The following is a 10,423-nucleotide window of genomic DNA, read 5'->3' as shown; positions in this document are numbered from 1 at the left end:
ACATAGTGTGGAACGAAAAAAAGAAACAAGTTCACATCCTTCTTTAAAAAAATCTATAAGAAACAAAATAATAAGCAGAACAATACAAGAGCATTTACAATAATTAATTCTCAGTTCTCGCGAGAGTCCGATGTATTTTTACAACAGTATACAGCATATCCTTCCCCAAACCCCTCCCATCCCACCCCACCCACCCACCCACCCAGGAAGTGATATAGTTATAATTTCACTCTCTTGTTTTCTGTGATTTTTAAAAAATTTTATTAATCTATTTATTTTTTTTTGCTTCCAGGGAAATTCCGGTGCAAAAAAAAAAAAAAAAAAAAAAACAGGATTCCTGGAAATGCAGACATTAGCTTCCCCCCCTGGTCCATTTCAGATGCCACAACTGGGAGGTCCTCAGTCTGCGTGAAGCAGCAGCTCATGAAACGGTGCTGCTGTTGCCAACACAAAAGAGCAAAAAAAAAAGAAAAAAAGAAACTGTGTTCTGTTTTGTACGGAACCGCACGTTTGTAGACGATCCCTTAAAAAAAAAAAAAAAAAAAAGACAACAAAAAAAAAAAAGAAGCTACAGAGCGTGGATGTCCATGACTTGTCCCCCCATGGTAGGGTCCCCCTGGTTGAACATGGAGGAGGTGGAGGCTGACATGGGCATTGCCGGGTGGTGGGGGGGTCCCCCGTGCATCAACATTGCTGGGTGGTGGGGGTGGTGTCCAGGAATGTAAGGGCGCACGGGGGGCCCGTGCCGCAGCTGAGTGGGGTGGGGGGGCATCGCAGGGGGACTGAAGCCGGGCTGGCCTATGCCCATCGGGCCACAGTGGGACATGTAATCCCCTGGCATGCCTTGGAGTCCTGCGAGGTTGGGGGGGGGGGGAGGGTGAGGGGGGAGGGGGGGAGGCAACCAAAGACAGAAAGACAAGCCGACGATCAGCAAACATTTCCACAAAATCACTCACACTCAGTCATGTCGCCTTGTTAGGGCAGTACTAAGTAAGATCCATGTGCAAATTACAGCGCATAACTAATAAAATTATTAAGATACGGTAATAAGACTTCTGTCATACAACACTGAATCAGTCAGCATCTCAGCCATGGTGTTACTTGTTGGTATCATACTATGATTTTAAAAATATTAATGAAATGTAACGTTTTTAAAATGGAAGCAAACTCAAAAGTCAATGGAAATCTTATTCACAACAGTGAAGAGAGAGATTGGGCCATAATTACTTTCCTACATTCCAAGAAAATATCAAATGTAACAACAGATTATGGCAACAAATGACCATAAACACTGACTGAATGACAGACAGAATTTAAAAAATAGAAAAACATATCCATCATTTTACATCATATCCATCATGAAAAACATATCCATCATCTCTGCCTATGTCACTGAATGAACACACACACACACACACACACACACGTGAATTCATACTGGCACATGCTTGAACTAAGCATCCATGTCCACCTGTCACAGACCAAGGCCTAACTCTTTTCTTCCCTCATGATCATGCACCTCACTGCCTAAAGACCACTGCGCATACAATCGGCGATGTCCGCGTCCTCTCAGGCAAAACCACACGGAGAAATCACGGTTTCCATAGTTCCTTCATACGGTGCAGAGCTTCTTGTTTTTTTTTTTCTTTTCTGGTTGCAATCGAGCGGTGGGAATTTGCTCAGAAAGGCGATAAATAAATTGAAACCGTAGGCATTTGCTCACGCGTCAATTTGTGTTCCTTAACGGACCCCAGAGGCTTTGGGCTTGAATCAATAAGCGGAGTTCCTGACCCACCCTGTTTGAGGAATACCAGGGGACTCAATCAACAGGAGATATTTGTGCCAGAAATATAGGGGCCAAAACCCCCTCAAAGCCCTTCTTTTTTTTTTCGTTGCACTACTTAAAAGTTCAGGCCCCACAAAGGGGGAAATCTTGACCCTGCAAAAGGTTAACAAACTTCTGCTTAATAACTGGAGGAATGATTTCTCAAACAAAGGCCTCCAGTGGCGGCAGGTGGTGCGGAGTTACGGGGGGGGGGGGGGGGGGGGGGGGGGGGGTTGGGGGGTGGTTTTATGGGTTCACCAAAGCATACCGAAAAGCTATTGGGAAACTGAGGGGGTGGGGGGAGAGAGAGAGGACTCTATATGCTCATAATTAATTATTTCGCTGCGATCGCCATTGTCCGGGAAATAAAATCGCAATTTCCGTCCACCCTTGGCTAATTTTTGTGGAAGAAGAAGAAGAAGAAAAAAAAAAGAAGAAGAAAAGAATGGGGCCAAACAGCCATAAAACGGTAATTTCCCCCCCCTCCCCCCCCATCAAAGGGCCTGGGGCTTCTGCTTGGGCAGCGGCGCTTCATCTGAACTGACAGGTGTTTCGTTTCTCAGGCTTATGAGCTCCGTAATGGCAGTAGGGGTAAGAAGCATAAACGCTGCTTCTTCCTCTCCTTCTTAAGCGGCCTTAATTGGCTTTGGGGTTTTTTTTTTTAAGTAATGTTGCAGTGTGACCACTAGGAACACCTCCATTTTAGGTCTCACAGGCTCCCTGGCAAATAGCTGCTTAATCTTGCCTTAAGGAAAATTCCCCAACTTAATGAAAATTGCTTATAAAATATAAAGCACCCTCGTAGCCCCTTAATCAAATAAGATGAGAAGGGTTTTTTTTTTTTGTAATAACCTATTAATTTAATTGGTCATGAAGAATATTGCATATCACTTACATTTAATTGACCTAGAAAGTACAGGAACAATATTTAAATTAGCCAAGCTAGGCGGTTCTTCCTCCCGTGATGAAGCCGTTAAAGATTGCGCAGTCTCGGCTAGAGTGGCGTGGCGCTCCCCTCCCCCCCCCCCCCCCACTTCGCCATCTCTCCCTCTCTCCCCCCCCCCACCAGCCCATCTCATCCCTCGCTCCTTCACACGCCCCAATTAAAGAATTCTGGCCGGAAAAACCAAGACCTGTTTCAACGACGCTCCAAAAAAGCGCCTTCCTGAACCAATTGGTTATTTGGACCAAGGTGGGGTTGGCGGTGAGGGGTGGTGCTGGCGGTGTGGGGGGGGGGGGGGTTGGGGGGGTCACTATGTCTGTATACACCATGCTACTGGCACATTTACGCCACACAGCTTCAGAAACGGTATCCCCGGTTTTGAAAAACACGGGAAGAAAGGGGTATTAAAAAAGAAAAAAAAAGAAACGAAAACCGCGTGAAAACCTCTTACTGTGGATCTGGAGAGAGAGAGAGAGAGAGAGAGAGAGAGGGAGAGAGAGAGAGAGAGAGAGAGAGAGAGAGAGAGAGAGAGGGAGAGAGAGAGAGAGAGAGAGAGAGAGAGAGAGAGAGGGAGAGAGAGAGAGAGAAGGAGAGAGAGAGAAAGAGAGAGCGAGAGAGAGAGAGAGAGAGAGAGAGAGAGCGAGAGAGAGAGAGAGGGAGAGAGGGGGAGAGAGAGAGAGAGAGAGAGAGAGAGAGAGAGAGAGCGAGAGAGAGAGAGCGGCGAAAAGCCGGGATATTCTTGCACAGCCACGCTGAAGTGTTCTGCTGAAGACAGCATTAATGATCTCTATTTTTATATACCGAATAAGTCAGATCCATTCGTCACACTCCCACTGACGGCATATTTAATTTGGATGGAGTCAATTAGCGTGGGGGGCTGAGCCACGCGGCCCGCCGCGCGCACCTTCCGCGCTACGCCCGCTCACTCTCTCTCTCATTTCCCTTTCGCCGCCCGTAACCCCATTATGATGGACGGACAATGGCGGCAGAGAAGAGAGAAGGGAGATCGTCGAGCGGCAGGGTATATTTTTGGGGGGGGGGGGGGGGCGGGTTTTTATCCTGCGGCGTACGGTACGGGCGTGGCTGCGCAGGTGTTAGCGTCGGTAGCGCTAGCGTCGGGCCGCGGCGGGCGGCTAGCTAGTGTGCTCGCGGTCGCAGGTTTTGACGCGACGCTCCCGTCGCGGGCGCTAAGGCAGATTTATGGCACTTTAGGGACACGCTCTTTTCCTCCTCTCCTTGCGTCGCTGCAGACTGCTTACATTTCGCCAATCAGTCTGTTGCTATGGTAACATCCCACCGATTCCTTCCCCCCACGCCCCAACCAACCCCCACCCCCCCCCACACCCCCGCTCGTCCCAACACCCCAACCTCCAACCCGCCCCCCTTCTCCATCCCCCCCCCTTCTCCTACAACAGCACTCCCTCCCTCCCTCCTCCTCATGGCTCTCTCCCTCTCTCTCTCTCTCTCTCTCCCTCTCTCTCTGCTCAAACGCCCCCGCCCCCCTCTCCAGATACGACCGTGTCTTGTTTAGTCATGTGGTCAGTGAAATGTGCAGCGGTGGAGCGCTGGGGCCGCGCGCGCCGGGGGAAACACCTCTGCTCTCCGACTTCAAAGAGCCGGAGGCGTTTATCGCCAGGGAGAAAAAGGGCGTCTTATCAGCCGGGAGGAGGCCCAGGAAAACAGCAGAATATACACTGGGTGTGTGTGTGTGTGTGTGTGTGTGTGTAGGGGTGTGTGTGTGTGTGTGTGTGTGTGTAGGGGTGTGTGTGTGTGTGTGTGTGTGTAGGGGTGTGTGTGTGTGTGTGTGTGTGTGTGTGTGGGTGTGTGGGTGTGTGTGTGTGTGCGTGCATGTGTGCGTGTGTTGTGTGTGTATGTGTGTGTGTGTGTGAGTGTGTGGTGTGTGTGTGTACGTGTGCGTGTGTTTGCGTGCGTGCACGCTATATACACAGACAGACGCGCATACACACACGCACATGTGCACACAAATACACACGCACACAGACACACAGTTGCAGAGTGAAAAATATTCAGCAATGGGGCAGAAAAAAACAATTGAAAACACCAAGACTGGAAACCAGGCTGAAACACCACCTCAGAGACAAAATGGAGTAAAATAATGTACCCCCCCAGACGAGGACAGTCACCAGTCACCCAATCAGCATGTTACCCCCTGTGCTTCCTGATTGGTTAACTAGAAGAACTTACTTTCCTCTCTGCTATGTGATTGGTTAGCTAGAACAAAGTGCTTAATTTGTATTTACTCCCCCTTCGGCTTTGCGATTGGTTAACTAGAAGAAAGTGCTTAATTTGTACTTCCCCCCTCTGCTTTGCCATTGGTTAACTAAATGGCAGTGCTAAAAGAAAGTTCTTAATTTGTTCTTACTTTCCCCTCTGCTTTGCGATTGGTTACCTAGAAGAAAGCGGTTGATTTGTACTTACTTTCCCCTCTGCTTTGCGATTGGTTAACTAAAAGAAAGTGCTTAATTTGTACTTACTTCCCCCTCTGCTTTGCGATTGGTTAACTAGAAGAAGGTTACATGTAGTGCCACTGCCCCTCCATGCCCATATTCATTCCCATTCCACTCATAGGCCCTGAGAGAGAGGGAGAGAGAGAGGGAGAGGGAGAAAACACCAGAATCAGCAAAGAAACAGAGAGAGAGAGAGAGAGAACACCGACCCACATCTGAGGAAAGTTAGGAAGCGAGAGAGGGAAGGAGGGTAGAGGAAGAAAGGGTTCTTTCAAAAATAAATAAAAACAAAACACAAAAAAGCACCAGAGCAGCAGAGGGAAAAGACAATTAGTCTTGATAAATGAAGCGTTGACCTCTCGGTGAGGGGGGAAATAGGAGGGGTAGCGGTGGTTGAGGTGGGGGGGCGGAGGGGTAGAGGGGGATGAACCTGCATCATCAGCAGACCGAGAACCAGGAGAAAGAAACGTTTGCGCGGAGAAAGAGAGGAGAGACCAGGAGAAAGCTGGGAAGGACCAGCAGCTTCGGTGCGAGGAAGACGAAGAAGCTCGGAGCGAAAAGCTGAGAGAGGGGTGTGATGGGAGGGGCACACCTGTGCCCTCCCCAGGTTTCAGTGGGGGGGGTGGGGAGGAGGGGTGAGAGGGTGGGGGAGGGGGGGTGTTTGAGGGAGAGAGATAAGACGTGGTCTTACCAGGTGGTCTGATTCCCATGTGCTGTTGTCCGTCCATGACAAACCCTCCCATGGGCTGGCCATCTGGAGTGTACGGACCGCCTTGACTTACTGGATGGGGAAAAAAAGGCGTGAGCACGGAAGAGTGGCTAATTAGCCTTTTAATTAAGTTTCAATTGTTTGGGGCCAAATCCATCGGTTTGGTTCTCAAGGCCGGATGCAACCCACCCTGTGAGACACACCCCCCCCCCCCACACCCCCCACACCCTGCCAGCCAATCCCCACGCTCTACAAAAAAGGTTCATCTGTCCTGTATGACCTCAGCAGAGGCAGGGACGGTAAGCAATGCCATATATTATTACACGCAAACTGTCACAGACGCCGTAAGATACAAAAGGAAGAGGCAGTCTACGTTTTTTTTTTGGTTTTTTTTTTTACGGTAAAAAAGAAAACATTCCCGTTTAGGCGAAACGCTGCCAGCGAAACAAGGAGAAGAATCTCACGAAACAAGAGGAAGAGGAAGAGAAGTGTTCACCGTCACCATTCTCCCTCCCGCCATCACGTAGAAACGAAAAAAAAGAAAAAAAAAAACGCTAAAAAAAAAGGCGGCAGTAACGTGCTCCAGATACACCGTAAGCTGTTTCGGGTTAATTCGAGCCGCGGCACGACGGGTCAACCCTTCCGCGAAGCGCCTTTGAGCTCAGAGAGAGACCCCTAACGCAACCCCGACCACAGGTAATAAAGTTCACAGCAGCCCACAAACAAGCCATGCACCGGAACAAGAGAGAGAGAGACCTGGGAGAAGACTGGGAAGCATAAGGGTTCACACACACAAAAAAACTCAAAACTCATCTTTTTATCTTCGACTCATTCGCTTTTGTTTCAGCGTTTGGGGGGTGGGGGGAGAGGGGTGAGGGGGGAGAGAGGGGTTGTTTGGTTCGGTTTAGTTTTAGACAACCACAAAAAATAAACACATAAACAGAAGAGCAGAAAGCTACAAATAAAAGAAAAGGCTGACTCATAATTGAGATGAAGTCCTCTGTGAGTAAGAGGTTTGAGTTGTTTTGGTGTGTTTTTTTTATTTTGTTTATTCAATCCAAAATTAATTTGTCCCAGGCTCATAAACTCAAAGTCATAGCGATTAGTGATTTGGTTAATCTGATGATTTGTTTTTTATTTATTTTTAATTTTTTTTTAGTGGCCATTCCCAGAATCTACTTTTGGCAGCTCATTTACCAGCATGGGGAGCTCCTGGTGCATGGCTTGAGGATTGCTTATTCCTTCTGGACTTGAACACAGTAACTACTGAGGACTTGCCTGCTCTGTTGGACTGGTCTATCATGGGCTGTACTATTCTCCGCCTTGCGTTGATGAACCTGCGGGAGAAGAAGAAAAGAGAAACGACTCAACATCAGCAAAGGAAAGAAGAAACAACTCAACATCAGCCAAGGAAAGAAGAAACAACTCAACATCAGCAAAGCCGCAGAAAGTCTGTTCTGCTATTTTAGCACAAAAATCATGATCATTTTTTTGAAAAGTAAAAAAAAAAATGGAGTGGAGAAATCGTAGAGATTTCCACCTTCTCTGTGAGCCTCGTCCCGTGAGCATCGGCGCTTAGACTGTCCAGACACCGATGTGCTGTGTTTCGTCACAATTCTTTTTTCAGTTATTTGTTTTTATTTATCATTTTGAAATAATGAAATACAGGAAGCGGCGGTGGAGAACGGACGGGTTTGGATTTTCAGGGAAACCGCTGGCGCGTGCAACCCGTGTCTGCTCTGGAGAGACGGAGTGTTTGCGTGTTTATCTAGCAAAGCGTGCGATCTTTTACGTGCGTGCGTTTCCACGCGCGCATGTGCGTTTCTGCGCATGCGCGCGCCCCCGAAATCCTCCCTGTCGGCGCGCATAGCTTCTGACCTCTGACCTTTGAACCCTGCACTCCCGACAGAGGCCCGCTCTGGTCTTGCTCAGGCTAAAGCCTTCTGAAACGACCCCGCGACCTCCGCTGACCCCCGGGAGTGCAAGCTCAGTGGATCCCACTTGATTTACGTCCTCCTGCTTTTACCACGGTTGGATATTTCCATTTCATCTTTTGAAAGGGGGGAATTAGTAGACTTTTTTCTCGGAAACAATAGGCGCGCTACTCTTTTCAGGCTGGAAAAAAAGGAGTCTGCCCGTGTGTGTGTGTGTGTGTGTGTGCGCGCGCGTACGTGTGTGTGTCTGTCTTGGGGGGCGTTGGGAGTTTGGGGGTACCACAGGAGAAGAAGAGAAGAATAAAAAAGAAGGAACATAGAACGGACAACAATGGTATGCTCGTGCAGACATCTGCAGGATCTTAAATGAAAGAATAGTGCAGTTATCCTTTGCTTTCTGGACACTACCATATTTTATTTTTTGCCCTTAGAAATCTCTACTTCGTTCAGATTCTCTAAATTGGTGCTCATACTTTCAAATCTCAGGGAAAAACAGGAAATATGCATCCTGACACGGTGAATGGGGGAACGTCTGGCATTTTATCACCGTTCGCTCAAACTGGTGGGAGCGACTCAGGCAAGGAAATCTTTTATTGCTTCTCTCTCTCTCTCTCTCTCATTTTCACTCGCTCTCTCTCTCTCTGTCTCCCTCTCTCTCTCTCACTCTCTCTCAATTTCCAAACTGGGCTGGGATCAGGCGAGGGACGCCGTTGTGTCGCTCGTGACCTCTGTTCCGTTCTTCTCTCTCTCTCATTTTTTTTTTTGTAAAACTTATTTTTTTAAATCGAGAAACCGGCCCTTAAGAAAACGGTGTTCCGGAGGCTTTCTAACAGCCATATCTAAGGCCAGATGCAGGAGCTCCTGAACAAAGGACAAGTGCAACACAATGGAGCTGAGAATGGGGGGGGGGGGAGTCTGTGTGAAGAAAAAGAAAGAACGGTCATGCTCTGTTCAGCGAGCCAGGCGCACACACACACACACACACACACACTCACACACTCAGACACACACACACACACACACACTCAGACACACACACACACACACACACACACACACACACACACTCACGCACGCATGCGCACACACACACTCACACACATACACAGACACACACACTCACACACTCAGACACACACACACACTCACACGCACGCATGCACGAGCACACACACACACACTCACACACACACATACACAATCACACACACACACTCACACACACACACACACACTCACACACACGCACTCACACACACGCACTCACGCACACACACACTCACACACACGCACACACTCACGCACATACACACACACACACACACACACAAACACCAGCCAAAGCGGTCAAAGGGAACACAGGCCCGCACGGCGAACTAAAGCTGCATCCTCCATTAGGAGTAAAAGTTCACCTCTGGGCGACCTCTCGCCACCATAGGGCCTGGGTTTACGGCCCGCTCAGCCGCTGCTTCCCAACCCCGCACAATGAGGCCTGCTATTCCCCCCCAGCCGCTCACAATGGAGAGCTATTTTTGAGAGAAAAAAATGCCAGCCACTCGTGGTGGTGGTGGTGGTGGTGGTGGGGGGGGGGGAGAGAGAAGAACGAAAAAGAAAAAAGATACGCCACTTGTTAAACCCTCGAAAAAGAAGAAACGCGCCATGACAAAAAAAAAAAAAAAGTGGCTTGAAAATAATTGAATTAGAATCGCTAAAAAAAAAAAAGTCAAAGTGAAAAACACGCGCACACAAAGACGAAAAAAAGGCCACAGCTTGCGCAGTTTTTCAACAGCTATCTGTGAAGAGCTTTTTTTTTTACCCAGTTCAGCACTTCACCCTCCAAGTTTGGAGAGAGCACTTCCTTTTAAGCTATGAGAAGTGCAGCAGCATCCGCCAAAGCCTGAGAGAGAGCTTGGAGTGCCCGTCCTCATTACGCACGCAACACGGTTGTCGCACAAACAGCACGTGAAATGGCCAATTAGAACCAAGAAATCTGCTTATTCGTCAGCTGGCTTCGCCGCGTGACAAATCGGGGGGGAATCGTCCAATAAAAATCGGCGGAACGATCGAGATTGAGGATAAAAAAGGTCACTTTCGGCACGTCTATCTAAATGCATATGAGCCCCCCCGCCCCCAACTCCCCAAACTGGCCCTGTCCACCGTATCTTGTTTGCAAAAAAATGTGAGAATTCACAAACGGACTACACGCACGCGCACACACCCACGTGCGCATGAATACACGCGCGCGCGCACAAACACAAACGCGTATGCGCAGAACAATGCGACTGCGCAGACGCAGAGGCGACGCATGCGCAGATGCAGCGGTGCATGCATGCACCCGTGCGCGCAGACTGCTGGGTCCTGGCGCTCTTTTTCCAGCACGTCGTGCCGTAGGTGACCGCATTCCGCGATCCGCATTCCGAATTCCGCATTCCGTCGCTGTGTCCTAACTGCTGCCGCGCCCTGCGCTGACATCTCTGTCTCCCTATTCGCTGGCAGGCCTGTCAATCGCAGTTCATCTGACTGATTAAAAAAGAGCAGGAACTA

The 10,423-nt window shown here is 48.9% G+C and overlaps 1 protein-coding gene across 2 annotated transcripts in view; it reads right to left on the bottom strand.

Annotated features, from left to right (window-relative positions):
* Positions 1-269: 269 nt before the first annotated feature.
* meis1a (Meis homeobox 1 a) overlaps positions 270-10,423 on the bottom strand; it is a 78,357-nt gene continuing 68,203 nt past the window's right edge. The window contains exons 10-13 of one of the 2 annotated variants that reach the window (XM_035405791.1): positions 7,224-7,282; positions 5,928-6,017; positions 5,264-5,360; positions 714-852 (exon numbers count right to left, since the gene is read on the bottom strand). In XM_035405791.1, the coding sequence (XP_035261682.1) occupies positions 5,302-5,360; positions 5,928-6,017; positions 7,224-7,282 (208 nt within the window). In that variant the 3' untranslated portion in view covers positions 714-852; positions 5,264-5,301. Of the gene's footprint in view, positions 853-5,263; positions 5,361-5,927; positions 6,018-7,223; positions 7,283-10,423 lie in introns of both variants that reach the window. The other variant, XM_035405789.1, reaches the window with a different exon arrangement.

This window comes from Anguilla anguilla, chromosome 2, assembly GCF_013347855.1.
Source record: "Anguilla anguilla isolate fAngAng1 chromosome 2, fAngAng1.pri, whole genome shotgun sequence".
Taxonomy (NCBI): domain Eukaryota; kingdom Metazoa; phylum Chordata; class Actinopteri; order Anguilliformes; family Anguillidae; genus Anguilla; species Anguilla anguilla.
The sequence above is the reverse complement of the archived record's forward strand: the minus strand, read 5'-3'. Positions and strand labels throughout refer to the sequence as shown.